Source organism: Notolepis coatsorum (assembly GCF_963971535.1).
Source record: "Notolepis coatsorum genome assembly, chromosome: 11".
NCBI classification, from domain to species: Eukaryota; Metazoa; Chordata; class Actinopteri; order Aulopiformes; family Paralepididae; genus Notolepis; species Notolepis coatsorum.
This window is the reverse complement of record NC_140175.1, coordinates 11,839,459-11,865,666: the sequence shown is the minus strand read 5'-3', so window position 1 is coordinate 11,865,666 and position 26,208 is coordinate 11,839,459. Positions and strand designations below refer to the sequence as shown.

General features: G+C 44.5%; 1 protein-coding gene across 1 annotated transcript in view; it reads right to left on the bottom strand.

The window, feature by feature from the left end:
- Window positions 1-23,186, bottom strand: part of ankra2 (ankyrin repeat, family A (RFXANK-like), 2) — a 30,565-nt gene extending 7,379 nt beyond the window's left edge. Inside the window, exons 1-8 of the mRNA XM_084324366.1 lie at window positions 23,153-23,186; window positions 22,130-22,424; window positions 18,376-18,534; window positions 17,111-17,176; window positions 16,314-16,411; window positions 14,634-14,759; window positions 13,721-13,787; window positions 12,512-12,592 (exon numbers count right to left, since the gene is read on the bottom strand). Of these exons, the coding sequence (XP_084180492.1) occupies window positions 12,512-12,592; window positions 13,721-13,787; window positions 14,634-14,759; window positions 16,314-16,411; window positions 17,111-17,176; window positions 18,376-18,534; window positions 22,130-22,397 (865 nt within the window). The 5' untranslated portion in view covers window positions 22,398-22,424; window positions 23,153-23,186. The remainder of the gene's footprint in view (window positions 1-12,511; window positions 12,593-13,720; window positions 13,788-14,633; window positions 14,760-16,313; window positions 16,412-17,110; window positions 17,177-18,375; window positions 18,535-22,129; window positions 22,425-23,152) is intronic.
- Between the last annotated feature and the right edge of the window lie 3,022 nt (window positions 23,187-26,208).

Below are 26,208 nucleotides of genomic sequence, written 5' to 3'. Positions count from 1 at the left end.
TGTTACTGTTGTGAAGGGCCAGATTAAACCGAATATATATATTTATTTATATATATATATTTAATTGTATTTGTATATTCTCTAATATTCCCTGATATCCCTTGTATATTCCTTGTACAATATGCATTGAATATCCATTCTAGCCTACTGAACATCCCATAATAGTCTCCATTCTACTATTGGTCGAGACCTTGGTGCCAGGCTGCCATACCCCTCAGACCCAGTTCAAACGTACCACTCCACATGTACGAACAAGTCCTAGTTCCGCGTAGGAATCTGGCTACCGCACCACTAATGGGACTATTTGTTCATAGTGCGTATATATACTGCGCTACTAAAGTAGGACTTTCTTTTCAGTCCAGTTTCTTACCCTCCAATAGAGTCACAGACGTAAAGCCTCCCCGCGACGCCACGTGTGGGAGTAAGGCCAAGTTCGCCTACCATCGGTATTGAGACATCGTGTATATTCATATTTGAATAGTCATATTTGGCACTATATCGTCGAGTTGGACGTAGTCTATTAAGCTAATAATAGTCTGTTAATATATAGTGCTTCGTGCGGTGAGAATACTACCGTAGTCAGTACCCCATCGTTTCGGGCAGAGAACTGGCTGCTTACCCAGGGTGGTTGACCCCATGTGAAGCTGCACCCGAGGAGCCCCAGAGCCGACGAGCGAGTGGACCTGTATACCGGATTATTCTACCGACGACAGCCCGCCTTCCCAGGCACGGATTATGCTTTGTATACTTTGATTATTCCATGGATAAAGACCCCCGACACTGCCGTGTGTTGGAACCCCCGCCCCCTGGAGAGGACGCAAGGTGAGGAGACGCTCTGCAAGACGAGGTCTCTTCACGTCTCTCCCCCGTGGACCGGAGAGAGCCGGCCCACAAAGAGTCCACCTGCTTTCATCTGTGGTCCAAGGATCGCCGGCGCATTGAACGGCACTACAGTGGGTTCACCTGGGATACCCTTGGCCGGACGAGGCAGCCGGATTCTACCCCCCCCCCTCCTACTCCTGTCGGCTTACAAGCGACCGGATTAACCCCCTCTAGTGTATCTAGTATATAATCATTAAAGTATCATTGCTGTTATTCCTTAACTATTCCAGGTCGTATATTTACCACCTGCGCCTTCAGAGATTGGACATTCTCTATTGATATACCGACGAATACTCTTTGCCATAAAAGTGCATACTATTTCAATTCATAAATGTAATTAAGTGATTAAGTGCTTGTTCTACACACCATCGCTGTGTAGAAATAAAGACCTGTTTCTAATTCGTACATTTGTGTTGGATCCGTTTCATCTACGTGAGAGTGTTTATGATAATATATTTATGCCGTGTACTGGGTGGCCGAATATTAAGTACAAAGGTAGTGGTAGTAAGTATCATATCTAGTAATACAGTCAGGGAATTGTACCCCTCAGTTACAATTGGTCCTTCGAGCCGGAGGGTAATTAGTGTAATATTAATATAGTGTTATTAATATTGAAATGGCCTATGATGAACACTCCACGAAACGATCCTCCTAACCAACGCCCGCAGCGCGAACGACGGCTCCCTCAGTGCTTAGAGGCTTACGCTGTCAGTCAACAACCTAGTCTTCTACTAACAGTAAACGCGGTAAAACTAGAAAGTAAAAGTATGTCTAACCCCAACGCCCAGACTACCCCGACCATAGAGGCCCCTACGGGCTCTAATGTAACTGACCAAGTTCACGGTGGGGACCAGTGGGAACCAGACATGACTTCACACCCCGCCAGTACTGAAGAAGTAGTCCCCGATGAGTCCCGGGAGGAACACAACGCTACCGAGAGAGAACTCGGCACGGAAGAAGACGGGGAGAGCACCGTGGAGATAGAACCCCAAGGCTCCGCAAGGAGTACCCCGAGGGAAGGCTCCCCTATACAACCGCCTTCTCCCAGCGAGGCAGAGAGGACCCTACAGCAGGCCTTCCTCATCAGCCTGAACGCCGCTGCTGAACGCGACCGACTGCAGATCCAGCAGCGAAGCGAACACGAGCAGATACGTCTAGAAATAAGACGCATTCAGATGGAAGAGAATGTGGCCCGAGAACGAGCCGGTGCTCAACGGGACGCAGCGCGCGACAGACAGCTGTCGCAACTAATAGAACAGCTGATCAGACGGACAACACCCTCTCCCTCCGCCAGAGGCTCCAGGAACTCGTCTAGACACACCTCCAGGGCGGCATCCCCTAGCCGAGTAAACAACCCTGAACTTGACCAACAGACGAGGTCTATACCCCCCACAGACCACCTCCCCCCACCGGTCCAAGCGAGACCTAGCAACCGGGAAGGAGCAGCATATCCTGTGGAGAGGCTAAACCAGAGACTACAAGCACTGGATGACCTAACTGAAGACGAAGAGGAAGAGGAGGAGAACCACGCCCGAAGACAGCACAGTACTCTACCGGACCAGGAGGCCCGGTACAGCCCAGGCTATACTCTCGCGGAGCTGCGCTACAGACCCCCGACTCTATACCCGGGTGAGCACGACGCACGACCCGCACCGAGGAACAGCACCTGGACAAGCGGGCCATGGTACACTGCCGGTACCAGCCCATACCAAAGAGCGGGAGGAGACTCGCCTAGGAGGCCTCTCCCCCAACGCTCGCCGATGTATCCACAGTCAGCGTCATACATTGGCACACCTATGGTACCCGACTTCACCCAAGAGAACCGGGCCCAGTATACAGAACTCCGCATGTGTCTGGAGACCATGTTGGTGGATGTATTGGATGAACGCCACAAATACGCCATCCTACTGAAGCACTTAAAGGTACCCCGCGCACATAACATAGCGCTCGCCTACGCGACTTCCACCACCCCATACACAGCAGCGCTGGTAGCATTGGACCAGAGGTATGGGCGCATATGGGATTACGTGATCCAGGAGATCCGACACATCGACCGCTTACCCCCAGCAATAGACAATCGAGCACTGGACGACCTGTCCATCAGAGTGCAGTCCCTGGTAGGGATGTTGGGAGCGCAAAGAGAGAAGGGGAGGCATGAACTTTACGCCAACTCAAATGTGGAAAGGATTCTGGAGAAGCTGCCGCCCGCTCGTCAGCTCGTACCAGACCCGAATGGCCCCGAACCGAACCTCCTCGATCTAGCAGACTTCCTGGCGAGAGAAGTCAGCAGCCTACGGCTAGATACATTCGGACGGAGCACCCCTGGCTCCAGAGAAGGAACCAGACGACTAAATGATGGAAGAAGATCGGTGACTGTGATGCACCAATCGGAGTCAGTACCGAGCAGCAGGAGCCACAGTACCCCCTCCAGAACGGAGAAGTGGAAGATAGTGTGCCCCTACTGTGAGAAAGAACACTGGCTAGCGCAATGTGACTCCTTCCCCAAGCTGAACGCGGAGGAAGCAGGTCAATGGATAAAGTCCAACAAGCGCTGTTTTCGCTGTGCGCGCTCACACATGGCAGCCGAATGCCGCTTAAAGAAAAGGTGCACCAAGTGCGATGGAGCCCATCTGGACATACTTCACGACAGTAACAGACGGCGCCCTTCACCCGCACCATCCAGCCGCAAAGCGAGCGTCATGTACATCGATCCCGCCAGCAGCAGTGGAGCCCGAGTACTCCTAAAAGTAGTGCGTGTGACACTAAGCTACCAGAATAAAGTCCTGGACACTTACGCCGTCCTCGATGACGGGTCAGAGAAGACCCTGCTGCTCGCCTCCGCTGCGGCCCAGCTAGGGCTGCGGGGAAGCGAAACCCAAATGACAATTCGGACAATAAGACGAGATTTGAAGACGATAAAGGGCGAGAATGTCTCATTCTCTATCGCAGCAAGCGGCCAGCCTGAGCGACGGTACCAGATTGCAGACGCTTTCACCAGCCAAGAAATAGGACTGTCGCGGTACACATACCCCGTCGCCAAGCTGATGGAGAAATATGCACATCTGCGCAAGTTACCGATCCCGCTCATAGACAATGCTATGCCGACCCTGTTGATAGGCTCCGACCATGCAGACCTCATTGTCCCGATAGACCGGGTTCATACTGGACCCCGAGGCTGTCCTGCAGCAGTCGAGACCCGTTTGGGATGGACTCTCCAAGGCCCGCTCGCCAAATCTCTCAACCGAAGTACAGCCACTAGATGTCTCCACTCCCGAGTCACAGAGGGAGAAACCGCACTCCTGCAACACGTAGAGCGGCTATGGACCTTGGAACAAATGCCCTTTAAGAACGGAAAGAAAGATATTCGCTCTAAAGATGACATTTACGCAATTCACCTCCTCGAGACAGGGACCAAGAGAGTCCCGGTCAACGGCGTGTTGAGATACGCCACGCCACTCCTGCGGCGAGAAGGAATGCCTACTTTCCACGCCAAGACAGACGCCACAGAACGGTACCTGCTGAACACGGAGCGGCGCTTAGCCAAGAACCCCGCCCAAGAGAGTGTATACCGCGCTGAGATTGAGAAGCTCATCACAGCGGGACACGTTACAAAGATGGACATTAAAGAGGCTGACCAGACCACTGAATCGTGGTACGTGCCCCACCACAAGGTCCATCACAACGGTAAAGACCGCATAGTATTTAACTGCAGCTACCAGATCGGATCCCAAAATCTAAATAAAGAGTTACTGCCCGGTCCCACACTCGGCCCCTCCCTACTCGGCGTTCTACTCCGCTTCCGCCAGGAAAAGGTGGCCATCAGCGGGGACATTAAAGGAATGTTCCTGCAGGTGAGATTAGTAGAGGCGGACAAGCCCCTGTTACGGTTCCTATGGAGAGAGAAGCCAGGAGATGAGCACCCAGCCATCTACCAATGGGAAGTCCTCCCCTTCGGAACGACGTGCAGCCCCTGCTGTGCGACATTTGCACTACAGAAACATGTAGCAGAGGACCCAGCAGCGGACGAAGAGGTCCGACACAGCGTAAAGAACAGCTTCTACGTAGACAACTGTCTACAAAGCCTTTCAACCCAGGAAGAAGCCGAGGCTCTCCTGATTAAACTCTGCGCCTCATTGATCAAAGGCGGCTTTGATCTCAGGCAGTGGGCCAGCAGCGATCCGCAAGTACTGCGCAGCCTCTCCTCCGAGGACAAGGCAGCCAGCAGCGAGACCTGGATGGCTACAATCCCGGGAGAAGCCCAGGAGATGACCCTGGGATTAGTGTGGCGATTCAAAACAGATTCGCTTCACTACAGACACAAGCCCCTGACTACGGAGCAGGGAAGGCCGGCGGCGGCGCCGACCACCAGACGGAGTGTGTACACAACACTCGCCCGACAATATGACCCGCTAGGATGTATTCTACCGTACACCACCAGGGCAAAAATGATTGTACGAGCATTGTGGGACAAGGACCAGGGCTGGGACGACCCCATTCCCGCACACCTTGCATCCACCTGGAGAGAGTGGGAGATGGAGCTCCACTCACTCCCAGGCGTTAATATGCGCCGAAGCTACTTCCAAGCTACTTCCCACCCACGGTGAGGCCAGAGACATGTAAAATGGACTTACACGTCTTCAGTGACGCCTCAGAGGTCGCATACGGATCAGTAGCCTACTTGCGGGCCCAAGACCAGGGGGAAGAGATCTACACAGCATTTGTCCTCGCCCGCTCGAGAATAGCCCCACGCAAGCAACAATCTATCCCACGTCTAGAGCTCTGCGCAGCCCTAGCCGGAGCGCACCTAGCCACGCTCATGCAACGTGAGCTCACCATACCGGTGTCTAGAACAATCCTGTGGTCAGATTCCACGACGGTACTCGCCTGGATCAAATCGGACTCATGCAAGTACAAAGTCTTCGTGGGAGTCAGAGTCACCGAGATTCAAGACTTAACCGAAGAGTTAACCGGAGAAACAGAGTGGCGCTACGTTGATACAAAACAGAACCCAGCTGACGTCATCACCCGGGGGATGCCCCTGGATGACCTCACCCGTCGCAATGTCTACAGTGACGGCCCCGCATTCCTAAGACTCCCGGAAGGACAGTGGCCCATGCCTATCCCGAGGGAAGCAAGTCCAGAGGAGGTGGAAAATAAGAAGTCTGTGTTCTGTGGATTGAGCACCGTAGCCTCCACCGACCCTAACATAGACGATTGCACGTCCATAGAGAGTGCACAACAAAGAACATTCCTGCGGTACCACCCGGAGTGCAAGTCCCCCGCTGATATGTCAGCAGCTAACTACGAGGAAGCAGAATTGCTTCTACTGCAGCGAGCCCAGAGAGACTCGTTCCCCGATGAATTGGCCTGTCTACAGGGAGGAAAGCCCGTCCCATCCGACAGCAGATTAATTCACCTGGCCCCCGAGAGCGACGCTCATACCCTCATCAGAGTGGGTGGTCGCCTACGCAGAGCCCCCAATCTACCGGATGACATTAAATACCCGATCGTATTGAACAGCCGACACAAGGTCACAGAGCTGATTATAAAGAAATACGATGAGGATGTACATCACGCAGGAGCAGAAACAGTCCTCACGGAGATTGAGGGAGTACTTAACTCGAAGCCCCTCGGATATGTCTCCAGTGATGTGGCGGATATCGACCCAGTTACCCCCAACACACTCCTGATGGGGCGGCTAGATCCTGCATTACCCCAGACAATGTACCGGCCTGAAGAAGCGAACGGCCGACGAATGTGGAGGTACAGCCAAGTATTAGCCGACAAGTTTTGGAACAGTTTCCTACTGCACTACCTACCGTCTCTACAGACCCGCCAGAAGTGGGTAAAGGAGAGAGACAATTTGACAGAAGGAACAGTCGTCATGATTATTGATCAATCACTGCCCAGAGCTATGTGGCCGGCCGGCCGCGTAAGCAAAGTGATCACCGGTGCCGACGGCAAGGTCCGAGCAGCTGAAGTGCTCGTCCAGGGTCGCACTTACACCCGTCCCGTGGCAAGGCTCATAGAACTGCCTCGACTCCCAGACACAATCGATGATGACCATGACCCTACAACCCTATGACTTTGTGAAGTTGACTGACCCCTACAGCGAACCCTTATGTGTAAATAGACAACGCGATTAATCTGTCTCTGTTTAACTGATTAGGTCTGGGACCTATTCAGGGGGTGGCTGTTGTGAAGGGCCAGATTAAACCGAATACATATATTTATTTATATATATATATTTAATTGTATTTGTATATTCTCTAATATTCCCTGATATCCCTTGTATATTCCTTGTACAATATGCATTGAATATCCATTCTAGCCTACTGAACATCCCATAATAGTCTCCATTCTACTATTGGTCGAGACCTTGGTGCCAGGCTGCCATACCCCTCAGACCCAGTTCAAACGTACCGCTCCACATGTACGAACAAGTCCTAGTTCCGCGTAGGAATCTGGCTACCGCACCACTAACGGGACTATTTGTTCATAGTGCGTATATATACTGCGCTACTAAAGTAGGACTTTCTTTTCAGTCCAGTTTCTTACCCTCCAATAGAGTCACAGACGTAAAGCCTCCCCGCGACGCCACGTGTGGGAGTAAGGCCAAGTTCGCCTACCATCGGTATTGAGACATCGTGTATATTAATATTTGAATAGTCATATTTGGCACTATATCGTCGAGTTGGACGTAGTCTATTAAGCTAATAATAGTCTGTTAATATATAGTGCTTCGTGCGGTGAGAATACTACCGTAGTCAGTACCCCATCGTTTCGGGCAGAGAACTGGCTGCTTACCCAGGGTGGTTGACCCCATGTGAAGCTGCACCCGAGGAGCCCCAGAGCCGACGAGCGAGTGGACCTGTATACCGGATTATTCTACCGACGACAGCCCGCCTTCCCAGGCACGGATTATGCTTTGTATACTTTGATTATTCCATGGATAAAGACCCCCGACACTGCCGTGTGTTGGAACCCCCCCCCCCTGGAGAGGACGCAAGGTGAGGAGACGCTCTGCAAGACGAGGTCGCTTCACGTCTCTCCCCCGTGGACCGGAGAGAGCCGGCCCACAAAGAGCACCTGCTTTCATCTGTGGTCCAAGGATCGCCGGCGCATTGAACGGCACTACAGTGGGTTCACCTGGGATACCCTTGGCCGGACGAGGCAGCCGGATTCTACCCCCCCCCCCCCTCCTACTCCTGTCGGCTTACAAGCGACCGGATTAACCCCCCCTTAGTGTATCTAGTATATAATCATTAAAGTATCATTGCTGTTATTCCTTAACTATTCCAGGTCGTATATTTACCACCTGCGCCTTCAGAGATTGGACATTCTCTATTGATATACCGACGAATACTCTTTGCCATAAAAGTGCATACTATTTCAATTCATAAATGTAATTAAGTGATTAAGTGCTTGTTCTACACACCATCGCTGTGTAGAAATAAAGACCTGTTTCTAATTCGTACATTTGTGTTGGATCCGTTTCATCTACGTGAGAGTGTTTATGATAATATATTTATGCCGTGTACTGGGTGGCCGAATATTAAGTACAAAGGTAGTGGTAGTAAGTATCATATCTAGTAATACAGTCAGGGAATTGTACCCCTCAGTTACAGTAATGGTACATAATTCACCCACGGAACTAATGTTAGGAACATTCTAGAACATTAGTACCGCCCGATCATTCTGGAACGTTGGTGATGATGTCATAGTATGGCAGGACATTCTAGAACCTTAGTCCTGCCCATGTCATAGTAGAATATTCTGGAACGTTGGTGAAGATGTCATAGTAGAACCTTCTAGAAACCTCTAGCATGCCTATTTAAGCGGTGGCAGTTCCACTGGCATTCTGTTTAGCTTTCTAGTAATGTATTGTATTTGTCGTTATGCTGATGAATATTAAAGGAGTCACCTTCGACTTCAGGACATCGCCTCAGACTCCCGTCTCTCAGCACTACAAGATAACGTTAAGACAACGCCTCAGTGAACTATTTAGTTTAATGGAACGTTTCGTTTTGAACAGTGAGCTAACGTGAGCTATCATGCACGTCTACTAGACCAGTGGTTCCCAAACTGTGGGTGCGCGAGCGCCCTCTAGGTGGTGCGTGACATGAAAAGGCTAATGGTGGTAAATAAAAAAAAAAATTATTAAAAAAAATGTACAATAAAATTTCATAAAAATCTTAGTCAAACCTTTAGTATTATGGATATTAAACATGCTGGCAGAGTACATGCATCCATGTTGTCGTGAACATTTTAATTAAATAAAGAAATTCCCTATCCATAGTCGCCATGGGAAGAGATCAAATAAAAAATTTAATCTGTGCACGGAGACCAGCAACAATCTTTTCGAACAGAAACCCATTGGGGGGTGCGTCAGCTAGGTCGGGAGGTGACAGGGGGTGCACGGCCAAAAAAGTTTGGGAACCGCTGTACTAGACTATTGCTGGAGCATTTGTTGATATCAGGAGCTATCAGTAGCTAGCCGGCTAGATACCGTTAACAATGCCTCATGTATTAAACTAAAAGTGAATAGTTGACTGGGTAATTCTGTTTAAACAGTAACGGTAGCTAACGTTAGCTCACGGAGCTCGCATGCACTAGGTCTAGGTTAGAGCAGACTATTGCCCGAGCTTGTTTACACGGGGAAGGGAGGAGGAGGAGGAGGAGGAGACGGAGCGTCTGAGACAGAACTCAGCGAGTGAGATCTCGTTTTTCGATCGGTTTTGACGATCGGCGAAAATAAAGCATTATCACCGATCACATATTTATACTGATTATCGGCCGATAACGATCGGTGGCCGATCGATCGGGGCATCCCTAATAGCAATACTCGATCATTGTCGCAAAATAATTGACCTTCACTGATGTTTAAAACACCTCGCCGAGGCGGCTCGGTATTTTAAACTCTGTGTCGGTCAATTATTTTGCGACAATGACCTTGTTAAATACATTATCCCTTACATATCTCTTGTTGTGGAATTAACACAACAACATTATGCATACTTTTCACAATAAATAAAATAAGAATTTGTTCTTACTTACTTGCCTGGGTAAATAAAGGTTAAATAAATGTAAAAGAAAAAACTATATATATATATTATTTTTTAACCGATACCGATAGTTTTCGATATTACATTTTAATGCCAATATCGGCCGATAATATGGGACACCCCTACTTAATACAAAGTGTATACTAGTAAAAGACAGTACGACGGTTAGTGTTTGTGAAGGAGTGTGTTTTTAGTCGACGGCGGAACCCAATTGGTTGGATTTGGGCTGTTCCTGACTGTGGTGGGAAGTTTGCTGTACGGACATCCTCTGTCATCAATAACGACCAGGTTTTTGGCACAAAGGTATCTATCCACAACTGTCTGTACATACCTTACCTGCACATAGTCCTTTTACATATCTGTAGATCAGTGATGTACCTGAACGCGTTCAATGAACGATCGTTCGTGAACGCGTTCGTATTTTGGACGAACGTGAACTGAACGGATGTTTTTTCCGCTAGATGAGCGTAATTGAGAATGCGTTCATTCTCAGCGCTGTATAACGGTGTTCAAAAGTGCGTTCATTCTCAGCACTATATTATAACGGCGTTCAAAAGTGTGCCAGATTTCATATGCCTTTCAGCCGAAAACCCAGTTAAAACACACCGTAAACAGGCTTTAAAATAATGCGGGAAAACCACCCAATCTGGCAACCGCTCTGGGCGGGGCTTTGGGGAGTCGGGTAGTATAGCAGCAGCACTCGCACTTTTAGAAGGCGCTGCACTCGCTCAGAGTCAGACTCTGCGGCGTCGGCGTACAGTATGAGCATTTAAAGGAGTTTTAGTTAAAGTCAGTAAATGTTTTGCACTTTGAATATTGAACTTTGAGGTACAACCTTAGTTTCATACCTCAGCCTGGTTCCTACCTCGTGTTGTTGTGTTAGTACAGAGTTATGTCGGCACATGTTTATATGTTTATATGTTTGCACAATGACTACTTTCACTTTTGGTACTTTAAGTATATTTAGATTATTATACTTAATAAAGACCATTCAAGCAGCACGTTTTTCCTCATGTTTCTGAAAATATACTGTAGAGATGAAAGCTGCAGCTGCTACTAGTGTGGACTGAATGGGCGGCAGGCAGCAAAGCGTTATGGAAATGCCAGTATTCTGTGGTTCTATTATGGGTTGTGGCAATACATTTGACAAATAATAGCTCGCAGCAACGTATTGAAAAAAGAACTATAAACTATAAATTAGTTCATTTTTGAAACCATGAACTTTAGTTAAACATTTTGAATTATGAACTATGAACTGAACTAGTTCACTTTCAAATTTGTGAACTGTGAACTGAACTAGTTCATGTAGAAAGTGAACTTTCCCAACACTGCTGTAGATACTATATCTATATCTGTACATGTCCCTTACCTAATCTCACTAGTTACGCTGCTGGCCAGTATGACTTACTACCATAGTGTCTTTATACCTGTATCACTGTATATATTAATACTACAACTCTGTACATACATCTGATTAGCACTATTACTCAGTGGTACTCATTTATATATTTTATACCCAGTTTAATCACCTGTACATTGTATATTACTATTGCACTTTAAATCAAATCAAATCAAATTTATTTATAGGGCCCGACAACACACGTTAATGTCCCCATGGGCCGTACAGGTCTTCTTTAAACAAGTCAAGAAGACAACATAACAATAAGTCAAGAACAGAACAAAAACACCATAGGGTCCAAACATTTTTTAGATGAATGCAAATAAATGAAAGAATGCAAGCACTCCCAGACATACCCCACGCGAAGGTAAGGAAAAACTCACTAAAACCTAACAATAGGGAAAAAAAAGCTCCACAGGCAATGTGGAGGAGAGAAACCTTAGAAGGGCCATTCAAGGGGGGATCTCCCTTCTTAGATGTCGGTGATAGTAGTGTTGCAGACGGACAGTTGGTAAGCATGCACTCATGTGTGTGGTGAAACACAGATGAGTGCATGCAATAGCAACTGTACATTTTGAAAAATTAAAGATAGAGCTAATAGCGATAGCAACTGAACATTTTGAAAGATGGTGCATTTGTAACGGAGGTACCGTGAGTATATCCACAGTCACGATGGACTTCATGTGTTGTGAAGCGACTGTGGCACGTAGCGGTACTGCAAGTAAACTCACTCCCCTTAATTAAAAAGGCATCCCGACACATTACCAAGAGGTGAGTTCGCGGAGTGGCCGACCTGGGTTCGACTCCGACTCAGGGCATGTCAAATAAGACCGGTTTTAGACATTTATATAGTGCTTTTATCCAAATCGCTTTACAATTTTGTTCCATTCACGCGGCGGAGACAACCACGCAAGGTGCCAACCTGCTCATCAGGAGCAATTAGGGCCGGGGGTTAAGTGTCTTGCTCAACAAGGACACTTAGACATGAATTGAACCGGGCACCTTCCGATTACCAGACGACCACTCTACCTCCTGAACCACTGGTCGCTGTTGCATCTCCACTCTGGTTGGAATGCCAAATGTATTTTTCGCTTGTACTGTACTTGTGCTGTATGATGATGACAATACATTTGGATCTAATCTAATCTCTCCACACTATACATACCGTTCCTATGGCCCATCGCCACTGCCATGTCCATGGCGTTGAACCCGGAGTCTGACTCCATGGTGGGGTCGGCTCCGCTCTCTGGAGACAACAAAAGAACACGGAAACCATTAACCCCGTGATGGAAGAATGAATGAATGAATGAATTATTTTATTTTGAATGTTTACAAATACAAATAAACAAACAAAAAAAAATTCTAACATTTTTACAAATAAACAAACGAAAAGGATAGGTTTGAAGCCGAAGGCTTATAGAGCAACCTACCCCTAATTCAAAAAACAAATAAAAAAAAGTTTTTGAAAATCAACAAAAACCGATCTAGAAAAGAACAAAAAAGGTGAAAGTTTGCAAGATAAAACAAACAAAGATAAAACAAACAAACATAAGCCAACATAGGAAAATCAAAAATTCATCTGCAATACCAGAGTTTCATGGTAGGGAAAAACAGATTGTAGGTTACATTTTACTATAAGATTCTAGAACCCTGTTTTTAAACATCTTTTTAAACTTAAAAATACTCCTGCTGTTTTTTATTTCATCCGGTATATTGTTCCAGAGTTTCACTCCTTTAACTGACACAGACATACTTTTAAGTGTGGTTCGAGCTCATTAACCCTGTGATGGAAGAAAGAAAAGACTGGATCCATCCGTGTTAACGATGGTGTTCCGACAACAGAGGTCCATAAAGTGAAGTCATGCAGAGCAGTTATCCAGATGGATGTCCAGCCACAGAGCTCTGGTGTTCACTCTCTGGTAGGGCTGGGCGATAAAACGATAACGATAATTATCGCGATATATTTTAATAAATCGATAATTTTATCTTTATTTTTTTTTTATTGTGACCTTCAACAGGGCAGCTTTAAAACCAGAGACAGTGGACAGACTTGTCTTTCTTGCCTGCAACTTAAAGTAATGGCTTTGCTTGTCCAAATGACAATACTGACCAAATTGAGATTTCTTTTTCTCTTGTCCATTTATTTTGTTTGCTTTCTAATTTAAAATACAGTTTGAAACAGTCTGTACACAGTGTGAGGGGCTCTAACACTAAAGATGGCAGCAACGGCAAAGAATTGCTGCAAATAATTTTTTTTGTTTTTTAATTAATACTAATAAAAACCTCAATAATTATCTATATGAAAAATGTTATTGTGATATATCGTGATAACATGTTTGGCCATATGGCCCGGCCCTCCTCTCTGGTCTCTTACCCAGCAGGATCTCCACGCAGCGGACGTGGTTGCCGTGGACGGCGTAGAGCAGGGGGGCGCCTCCGTTCTGAAAGCCACACAGGTCGGGTCACAACAACACGTCACACCAACACACAGCCTGTTTTCATGATCTAATCCATTTTCAAAACCCTGATTAAATGAGAGTGTGAGATATTTAGGGCCGTCTTAAATACTTCGAAGCTTCGTTCGATGGGCATGGGATTCGAATGGGAAAATAAAATTCAAATATATAAAAAATTAAAAAAAATATATATTTATTTTTTGGTTGCCTCACACCTCAAACAAGCAATGCCGTTTGTTATTTAAGATGAGGTCGGACTCGGCACTGACAGGTTTGTGTTCATTGTGCTGCTTTTATAAAGCCTCAAATGACGGCTTACAATATTTCATGAAAGCAAAGTGTTTCGTTTGTCTAAGATTTTAAAAGGTTTAAACTTTACAGCACTGACAAAGTTGAACAAAGTGCTGTACAAGTCCCACAACATAATTTTTTCTTTTTCTTTTTAAATTTATTTTTTTTTAATCTCGAAGCTTCGAATTAAAATAGAATCTCGGCCCCGAAGCTTAGAATGCCATACAAATATTCCAAGGTCAGCCCTAGAGATATTATTGCAAGCTGTTTTGTTTTTCTTCTGTTGCACTAGACCTTTTTAATACCACTTGGAGCGAGATTTAATACCAATTTCACGACCGTATCGCTAATGCATGCACAGAGATGAAAAAGGGTATGTATCGTCTTGTCAAACTCCAGGGAAGATGGCAAATAAGCTAATTTCCCAAAATGTTGGCGGTTTCCTTTAAATAGAGAATTATGAATTTAACCCTTTCTAAGACTTTGTAATACCCCGCAGATATCCTGGACAGATGAACAAAGCTGCACGGAGCGTCTCACCCAGTCGTACTCGTTGACGTCCACCCCACAGTCGATGAGCATCTTGACGATGTCCGTGTAGCCCTTGCTGCAGGCCAGCGACAGGGCGCTCTCCCTCCCTTTGGCCAGCAGGTTGGGGTTGGAACCCTGTGGCGAAGGACCATGAACAGGGACAGATCGTCAATAAGCACAGTCCAATCTAAACAAGTATTTATTTAAGTATGCATTGTAAAAAAAATATATATATATATAAAAAAATTAAAGACATATTTTATAGAATCAAAGGCCCAATCAGTGACCCAAATGTAAACACGTAGGCAGCCCCACCACCATACAGAATAAATGTGAACAGAGATATGTTTTCATTCTCTAATTGAATGACTGAGCTCTTGATACAAAGATTAACACTAGACAACAGGTAAATACGAGTTCTTTGTTTTAGTTTTTTTAGCTATGCCCAGATGTCCCGCCCTAGTTTCACTGCAAGGCCCCTTCTAACCAATCAGAGAGCTGTGCCCAGATGTCCCGCCCTAGTTTCACTGCAAGGCCCCTTCTAACCAATCAGACAAGCCCAAAGCTCAAACATATGTTACATGATGTAGCTGGTAGACCAATTGATTTAAGAAATCCTTTTGTACTTATTTTCCATTCACAGATCAAACTCCTTTATAAAAAAAAGAAAAAGAAAATGTATCCACTTTTTCTCATTGTTTTTCAATTTTTCTCCCATCCCAAATTCGTATTTGCCTAGTATTCTCCCCTCCCCTCTCTTGAACGTTGCTAGACTATGCCTCCCACTGGTCGGCTGTAGTGAGGATAGAAGCCTTGCATCACGTGTCCCCTCCGGTACACGAGAAGGCAGCCTGTCGCATCTTTTCACCAGACAGCGCGGACTCTCAGTGGCGAGGAGTAACGTGTGGGAGGCTCACGCTGCCCCCGATACTTCCTGTCTCTGCTGTGCAGGCGTCACCCAACCGACCTGTAGGAGTCGCTGTCCACAACATCCAATCCCCACCCATCGACTTCCACCCGCTACCTCTGTCAATTGAGATAGTATGACGACTGGCCCAAGCCGCAGGCAATGCTGACACCGGGATTCGAGACCGGAGTCTCTTGCATTGGTGACGAGCGCAATCTCCGCTACGCCACCCAGCACCTCACAGATCAAATCAAATATATACCTCAGGGTTTTAAAACAGATACTGTGTGTGGCGCAGCGGACATTGCGCTCGTCACCAATGCAAGAGACACCGGGTTCGACTCCGGCTGTCGGCGTTGCCTCCGGCTTGGGCCGGCCGTCCGGTCATACTGGCTCAATTGGCAGAGTCAGCGGGTGGAAGTCGATGGGTGGTAGTCTGGACGTTGTGGACAGCGACTCCTACAGGTCGGTTGGGGGACGCCTGCACAGCAGAGACAGGAAATGACGGGGGTAGTGTGAGCCTCCCACACGTTACACCTCGCCAATGAGAGTCCGCGCTGTGCAGGTGAAAAGACGTGACAGGCTGCCTCCTCATGTACCGGAGGGGACGCGTGATGCAAGGCTTCTATCCTCCCTACAACCAACCAGTGGGGGGCATATGCGAGCAATATTCAAGACAGGGGAGGGGAGAATTGGAAACATGAAAATTGGGATGGGAGAAAAATAGAAAATGAGGAGAAAAAGTGGATAAAAAAAAAAAAAAAACAGATACTGTGTCTTACGTTTTGAAGCAGGAACTCCACCACAGCGATCTGCCCGTGCGCTGCGGCCCACATCAGGGGGGTGAAGCCTTCCTCGTCCTGCAGGTTGATCACAGTCTCTGTGGCCACGAGGCAGACATGAAACAGCGGTTACCAACGGGGCGGCTATGGCTCAGGGGTAGAGCGGGGCGTCCAATGATCGAAGGGTTGGTGGTTCGAATCCCGCTCAAGCCCATGTCCATCCCATTGCCGTTGTGTCCTTGGGCAAGACACTTAACCTACTTGCCTCGTATGAATGTGTATGCATGTGAATGAATGTTGGTGGTGGCCGGGGGGGCCGTAGGTGTTGATTATTCGCCACGCTTCCGTGAGTCTGCCTCAGGGCAGCTCTGGCTGCAATTGTAGCTTACCACCACCGGTATGACTGTGTATGAACGAATAATGGACTCTGTGAAGCGCTCTGAGTCAGAGAAGAGCGCTATATAAATCCAATCCATTATTATTTATTTTATTATTATTACCAAACATCTGTATCTCTGTGGCCACGAGGCAGACATGAAACAGCTGTTACCAACACCAAACATCTGTATCTCTGTGGCAGACATGAAACATCTGTATTTCACTGGTAAGTGCAGCTTGTTAGCAAAAGTCACAAGAAATCCCCAGTGATTCCATCAAAAGACTACAAGCTACTAGCCTGTAACCTCAACCCTCTCTCTCACCTTGTTCAACCCTACTAGCCTGTAACTTCACCCCTCTCTCTCTCTTACCTTGTTCAACCCTACTAGCCTGTAACTTCAACCCTCTCTCTCTCTCACCTTGTTCAACCCTACTAGCCAGGAACACCATCTCTCCTTGCGCTGCGAGCTGGTGAATAGACAGTGCTGTGAGGACGAGACATAAAACATGCCAGTGTCAGCATCTTGCGTCTTAATGTTTAAAAAAAAAAAAACACTAAACACTAATAACTAAAACATTACAGAAATGAAATTAAGATTTGTTTTACGTTGGCTTTAACAGGGTATCTGCAGGTTTCAGCAAGTTCAATTTAAGACTTTTAAAGACCTTTTTAATACCACTTAGGAGCTAAATGTTATACCAATTTCACGACCATACTAGCAACACAAAAAAAACACAGAGCGACACTGAACGGGCGGCTGCACATATTCCATACAAGCTCTCGCCAGACGGACCAAGCTCCCGGTAACAGCTTGAATACAAAAACATTTAATATATTTAAAGGGGAACTATCTTATAAATGGCCTTTTTGAGTGTTTAGCATTGTTTCCTAGCTATGTGGACTTATATTAATATGATTTATGTCTCTAATTCTCATATTGGCGTATTCTTCCAATTCTCCTCTCACAATATTCACCCTCACTGAACTGAGTCATCTGAACATGTGCTGATCTGTGATGTCAGAGAGACTCAGCTGCATGATAATGTTCAGGCGAGGCAGTGGTTTACCATTGTGGTTGGAGCCCAGGCTCAAAACGGCTTAAGATCTTGAGGTAGAAAAATGCTGTTTTTGAGGACTTGATTAGAAATACAAAACAATGAATTAAAAAAAAAAAAAATTACAGAGGTGTTCCATAGACTCACAGGAATTGTGTAAAAGTGCCCAAATAGTGAAAGAAATAGTAAAATAGTTCCCCTTTAACATTATTTCATTCCCTCCCAAAAAAAATGCAATACCTGTGCAATATAATTTTTTTAAAATGTTAATACATCTAAGACCTTAAATTGAGAATGATGAATTTAATCATTTTTAATACCCGGCAGATACCCTGTTTACAGCTGTCTGTGCCCACACCTGTGTTTACAGAGTGTTTACCCACAGTGCACCAGGTGTGTTTACAGAGTGTTTACCCACAGTGCACCAGGTGTGTTTACAGAGTGTTTACCCACAGTGCACCAGGTGTGTTTACAGAGTGTTTACCCACAGTGCACCAGGTGTGTTTACAGAGTGTTTACCCACAGTGCACCAGGTGTGTTTACAGAGTGTTTACCCACAGTGCACCAGGTGTGTTTACAGAGTGTTTACCCACAGTGCACCAGGTGTGTTTACAGAGTGTTTACCCACAGTGCACCAGGAGCGGCGTGGACGAGACCTCGTTGCCGCGGTGCTTGTTGGTGAGCGTGGTGGACTGCTTGATGGGGGAGAAGTGCTTGGTGGTGGACGGCGTGTAGACGTGGCGAACCTGGATCCCCGGCGACGGAGACGTCTGGATGTTGCACTCCGCTGGAAGGAGACAACAATCGTTTTACACATCGAGTCATTTAGCTGAACGCTTACAAGATACAAGATTCCTTTATTGCCACACAACCAGGTAGGTGGTATTTGTGATCAGTAGAGTGTATTAAACAGTACATACAACTGGAACATAGATATATACATAGGTTTTACATACATTAACCAAAGCGACCTACAACTAGTTCTGTACAACAAGTCAGCAGGAAGGGAAGGGTACAACTCTGGCAGCTAAGGTTAGGTAAGAGTGCTGCCACAGTCTTGAGTGCATAGTAGTAAAGACATATTGGCATAGTAGGTAGTGATATAGGCAAGGCAGATTACTTTGTAGCAAAGTGCATAATAGTAAAAGCTTAGTGTTTGTGAAGGAGTGTGTTTTTAGTCGACGGCGGAACCCAATTGGTCGACTAAAGACGCACTTCTTCAACCATTATCTGAATTAAAAAAAAGAAGAAAAAAAATCTAACCCTAACTAACCTTACTGTCATGCACTTGTCCTAATATACTAACCTACACTGTAGCACTCAACACTTTGATGAACATTGTTGCTCAGCTGATAGAGTTGTGCCCTTCCTGATGGCTTGTCGTACAGAACTTGTAAGTCGCTTTGGATAAAAGCGTTCAGCTAAATGACTAAATGTAAATGTAAATGTAAATGTTTGGGCTGTTCCGACTGTGGTGGGAAGTTTGCTGTACGGACATCCTCTCTCATCAATAACGACCAGCTTTTTGGCATTAAAGGTACACACTATTATTTTGTCATACAGTCATACACATGACAGAACAAAGGTTAGTATTTTTTAAGATATTGATTGAAGAAGTGTGTTTTTAGTTGGCTGTCCTGACTGTGGTGGGAAGTTCGTTCCACCATTGTGGAGCGAGGAACGAGAATAGCCGGCTTCTCAATCGGTTGACCGAGATGAGCTTAACAGAGTGGCAGATATAGAGGCCTACATCAATTACATCTTTCTACATGAATTAGATCATCTACATCCTCCCCTCAGCTGTCATCTCCCTGAACTCTGTGCCCCCCCCCCCCCTCACCATATAAACTCTGAACTCCATAGCCTAGACCCTAGGCTTCGTTACCCATACTGTACGAACTTTGAACTCTTTTTGTATTTTTTATTTTTTAAACATAACATAAAATTAGACATACAAGCATTAACAGTAAACATCCAATGAAATCACCATTTAAATAAATGTAGTATACGAGATATACACCTAATACTTGCTATCTAATACCCTACATACATATGCTCTCGCTCGCTCACCCCCCCCCGGACCCCCACTTGGATAATCCATCCATTATCATTCGCTCCTAACCAGGCACTACGATTCATATGCTAGCTTTTATTCTCTCCACCACTTCTAACCAGATTGCAATTTTGGTTTCACTGACACCTAAAATTCTTGCTGTAGATATTTCTAGATAAATCACATCGAGATATGTAAGAACCCATACCTTCCGACAAATTTTTTCCGGTTGAAACCATCGTGATGCTATCAGCTTTTTAGCCGCTGTGAGACCAGATAAAACTAATCTCTTTAGCTGTATAGGGACTGCAAACTGAAAAACATCATTCAACAGCAATACAGAGGGGTGTACAGGTATATTCAGAAATAAGAAATTTGATAATTGCTGGGACACTTCTTTCCAGAATATCTTAACTGGTGGGCAATCTCAATACATGTGCATAAATGTACCCTCATCCCCATTTGTACATAAGGAACATCTGGAGTCTTGATTAAGTCCCATTCTGTTCAGTCAGGTATGTCCTATGAATATAGTTAAGATTAATTTGTTGATGGTCCGGGTTACGTGACGCAATTCGAGCGTTTGCCCAGACTTCTTGCCAGTCAAAGTCTATCTCCAGGTCTGGTATATCCCTCCTCCAGACTGAGTCTAGGGGGAGGATTCCATACGAGGACGTTAGTAAGTGATGATAAAAATCAGATACGAAACCTCTTGATGTCTCTCTTTCATAGAAGAATTTGTGATATCTGTGGTGCTCAATTGGTATCCTTAATGGGACTCCATGAGCCTTCAAACAGACCAATAACTGTGCGTAAAAATAATATGTGGAACTGGTGAGATACATTTTTTTATGTATGTCTTTATAGCTGCAAAAACCCAGTTTGTTGAAAACATCTCCTAATGTGTGTATGCCCTGCTTTTATAGGTAGTTTTCCAATCAGGAGTGCATTGTTATTGAATAGGGGAGTATGACTATGCCATTTATGTAGGTTAGAATATTTTTTTTGTGTTTCACGCCATATCCGGATCACATGAGTAATAAGGGGGCCAAATTTCAATTCGCATTGCTTAATTGATAATATGGTGTATACTATGTCCTGCAGTCTATGTGGTGCTACTATATTTACTTCTAGGTTTCTCCAGGATACAGATGCTTGGGAATCAAACCAGGTTGTCAGTGGTCTTAAAGAGTACGCCTTAAAATAGTGGTAAAAATCTGGAAATGCCATACCTCCGTCGGCTTTGTTTCTCTGTGCGGTGGATCTTTTTATACGTGGAGGTTTGTTATTCCAAATAAATTTGTATGCGGTGGAGTGTAATTTTTTCCAGTAACCATCAGGAGGGGGTAACGGTAACATTGAGCTAATGAAGTTGATTCTAGGTAAAACATCCATCCTAACTATTGATACCCGTGCCTGTACTGAGTTTTTAAGTTTGGACCACCTGTCAAAGTCGTATTTGTTCTTATCTTGGAATTGTATGTAATTGTACTTCACCGTTTGGCTTATAGTAGGGAATACTTCAACTCCTAAACATCTGAAGTGTTTAACCATTGGTATTTTTCTTGGAAGGAGTATATTCTTTGCAGGGGCATTAAGTGGAAGGAAAGCCGACTTTGAACTCTGTAGCCTATACTAAATGCATACCTACCTACTGCTTTCACTGTCTACTCCTGCCCTACACTGTAATCATGGTCATCATAACTAACCACCTCATACTACAGTCTACCCATATAACTCTGTATGATAGCATGTACAATAGTGCTGTATATACTGTATATATACATTTATATATTTACTGCATATACACATATCCATATATGTTTGAATATACAGCATATAATTCTTCTATATACCTACTTATACACCTGCATATATCCCATATAACAGCTTGTACAATAATGCTGTATACAGTATATATATTATATCTATATATATTCTTACTGTATATATATCCACATCTGTCTGTACTGTACATACCTGCATATAATCCTTGTTACATGTCTGTAGATACTATCTATTATATTATATTTGACCTACTCTTACTAGTTACGCTGCTGGCCAGTATGACTTACTATATCATAGTGTTTTTATACCTGCATGGCATGCATCACTGTACATATTAATACTACAACTCTGTACATCTGATTAGCACTATTATTCTCAATAATAATCTAATCGAATGCCAATGTATAATATAGCCATCGGCAGGGAGAATACTGTTATTATATCAGGGGACAACTGATATAGTTTAGTGATGCTTGATTGTACGTAGTGTTTTCCTCTACAGGCAGGTAGGAGGGAAGGATAGGGACGTGAGAGGAGGTACCTTTAAACAAGACCGAGGCCACCTCCAGGTCAGAGTTGACCTGGTCTTGGATGTTCTTGCTGTCCTCCTCGTTGAGCGACTTGACGAACCTGGAGCACACGTTCATGTCGAAGCGGTTGGGCAGGATGAACTTGATGCCCATGGCGACGTTGTTCTGTGTGCCGCCGGTGTTGTCCTCTGGACCCGCCATCTGCTCGGTTTTAATGCTGCTCATGTCTGGCATGACACAGATTCCTTCCATTTCCTCTGCTGCAGAGATTGTATCCATCACCGGCCAGGAGGTCACTGACGAGGCCTGGATTATTATGATGATCGATTGATTGAACATTTTATTTAACAGATTGCAGAATGGGTACAATACAGTACGGCTCAATACACACAATTGTTAAGGGGATGCAGACCAGAGAAAGACTTTCGTCTTGTTTACATCAGGGTCCCCCATTTTCAATTCATCATAACATATATGACATACAGATAGACAGTACTGCTGCTGATGATCATTCATTCATTCATTCATTCATGATGCTCACACAGTCTCCTCTCCTGTGGCGTCACACTGGATAGTCTAAGTAAATGGAAACCTAAGTGGGGAGAGAAATACAGTACAAACAGTACTCTATTTGTAGATCTGGTATGTCATAAATGTATATATGTAGCAGTACTGTCTCTCTGTATGTCATGTATGTTATGATGAATTGAAAATGGGGGACCCTGATGTAAACAAGACGAAAGTCTTTCTCTGGTCTGCATCCCCTTAACAATTGTATGTATTGAGTCGTACTGTACTGTACCCATTTTGCAATCTGTTAATAACGTTTTCAATCGATCAATCAAGAGCACTGGTTTAGATGTTTCACGTCGATAACAACAAAGGTTATGTTTCATGTTTTAGCATGAGCAAGACACTAGCTAGCTAACGTTAACTAATGTAACTCACGCCAGTTTAGCGATGAAAGACAGATAACTGCATATTACCCAACGTTAACTTCAAGTGTTCAGAACAACAGAGAGGATATTTCTTACCCGATAAAGCAGCGTTGTGTTTATTGTGTCGAGATCTGTGCTGCAGGCTTGTTGTGATATGTCTGCGCATGCGCAATGAACAACACGGTCACATTCATATAAAGTCGCATTCCCTATAATTCGGTTCCCTTTCCGTTTCGTTCCACAGATCGCGTTATATTATGAATTGAAAATGGGGGACCCTGATGTAAACAAGACGAAAGTCTTTCTCTGGTCTGCATCCTACGCGACCAAGGTACCCATGTACATGTCAAAATACTTCCCAAAGGTCAGTGAATACCACGATCACAACACCAGAGGGAGCTCCACAAATCATGTAAAACCCAGATTCGGCTCAAACAAGGGACTAAACACGTTTCGCAATTATGCCACATCAATGTGGAACGCCCTACCTAAAGCTGTAAAGGAATGTGAATCACTACCCACTTTCAAAAACACTCTCAAAAAACACCTACGTGAGACTGCAATTCGAAACTGGCCCCTACAAATGTCCTAACCTAGTTGTACAGTAAATGACCAAGTAAGGCTTTGTCAATATTCCAATGCACAGTGTAAAATGTGTGTGTGTCCCCTACCCAACCCCCCCCCCCCCCCCCAACTCCAATGTACAGCCCTCACCCAACCCACCCAACCCCACCCCACCCAACCAACCTCCTCCAATGTACAGTTTCTACGCCAAATGTATATACACTCCTTTTCTGGACACTTTTGTATCACAAACAGTACTGTATTTGCAAATCTGATATGTCATAAATGTATAGATGTAGCAGTACTGTCTATCTGTATGTCATGTATGTCATATATGTTATGATGAATTGAAAATGGGGGACCCTGATGTAAACAAGACAAAAGTCTTTCTCTGATTGATTGATTGATTGAAAACTTTATTAACAGATTGCAGAATGGGTACAATACAGTACGCATTGTGTACCCATTCTGCAATCTGTTAATAAACCTTTCAATCAATCAATCAATCATCCCCTTAACAATTGAGCCGTACTGTATTGTACCCATTCTGCAATCTGTTAATAAAGTGTTCAATCAATCAATCAAAACATACAACTTAATTAAAAATCAATATTCAATGAATGAATGAATGAATGAATGAATGAATGAATGAATGAATGAATGAATGAAAACTTTATTTAACAGATTGCAGAATGGGTACAATACAGTACGGCTCAATACACACAATTGTTAAGGGGATGCAGACCTGAGAAAGACGTTTGTCTTGTTTCCATCAGGGTCCCCCATTTTCAATTCATATAGACATTTATGACATACACAACATACATGACATTATGGCATAGGGACATATAGGTATTTAGTACTGATACATTTGTGACATAAACGGTATTCAAATATACAGTACTGTTACCCCTAGATCCTGACAGAGTATATACATATGATGGGGAGGGGACTGTACATTAGGAGGGGGTGGGTGGGTGGGAGAGAAATATACATACGGCGGGGAGGGAATATATACATGCGGTGGGGAGGAGACTCCTATTAGGAGGTGGTGGGGGTTTTGGGCATTTACGGTGGCCAGTTTCGAATTGCAGCCTCCCGTAGGTGCTCTTTAAGAGCGGTTTTGAATGTGGGTAGGGATTCACATTCCTTTACAGCTTTGGGTAGGGCGTTCCACATTGATGTGGCATAATTGCTAAACGTATTTAGTCCCTTGTTTGAGCCGAATCTGGGTTTAACATGATTTGTTGAGCTTCCTCTGGTGTAGTGGTTGTGGTATTCACTGACCTTTGGGAAGTATTTTGACATGTACACCTTAGTCGTATAGTGTATCTTGTAGACCAGGCCCATTGCAAGTTGCTGTACTCTGTCGTCTACTCTAAGCCATCCTAGCCATCCAATACTGGTTTAAACTCCATCCATACACATACTTTAACAGGTGTTCTGAATAGCACTATTCTCAGTAGTAGTACTCATTTATATATCTTATTATATCCAGTTTAATCACACATACATTGTATATCACTATTGCACCTCACTTACATTTGCACAAACTTATTTCCCTTGTACTGTACTTGTGCTGTATAATGATAATACATTTATTTTTAATCTAATCTGATCAGAAAAATCTGAAAGATCTGATGTCAGGGGGTCCAATTTGTGTGTAATAATGCTACTATTTGTATACATTTATGACTATATCCAGCCAAGGCTAAATGTAGCCTAGAAAGGCTTTATTCAATTCAGCGACTGGACCGAGTTAAAATATAAACACATGTGGTTAAGATTTTAGAACAAAGTTGATCATAAATATGATTCAAGGCTAATTTGACCACAGGAACCTCACAAGGCCTTTTAGTATATTATTGGGCTAAACTATATTGTGACTTCACCCCAGACTCTGGTCCAGCTTCAAGTGCTTCAACGGTCTAATCCTCGTGACTTAAAGTGGCACCATGAAATGTTGCAAATGATTTTAATATCCGATACTAATTGTTATTAAACTCACCTGAACTTTGGGGTCACTCGTGGTCAGAGATTAGTAAATAGTTGTTTTATGTTTTTATTAATATGAACTATTGTAAGCTCACTGTTTGGGACGCTGTTTAAAGTAAAGTCTGAGAGCCTATTCGGGGGGGGGGGGGGGGGGGGGGGGGGTCATTGAAGTGATGCAACACAATCAAACCTTAATCTGACTGTATGAAACAACAAGAATTAAATGAAAATGAAACAGGAACTGATGTTGAGTTTCAAAGAATAGAATAGAATTCCTTTATTGTCATTGTATTAATTACAATGGAATTTAGGCATGACTGCCGAGCAGATCTTTCAAATACAATTTGACTCGGAGGACGATGGCAAAATATCCCAAAAGAAAAAATGTGTACAGCTTGTGTGTGCAGTTGTGCACACATGCACACATTCCACACAGATTCCCAATTATCTATTGACACGTACGCATATTTATATTGAATAATAGGAGTTTGAGAATGGGATATTGCACACAGTAAGTGTTTCAAATGTTGCACATAAAAAATAATATAGTAAATAGCGTCTGTCTACCACCGCAGATACACTGGTATCGAATC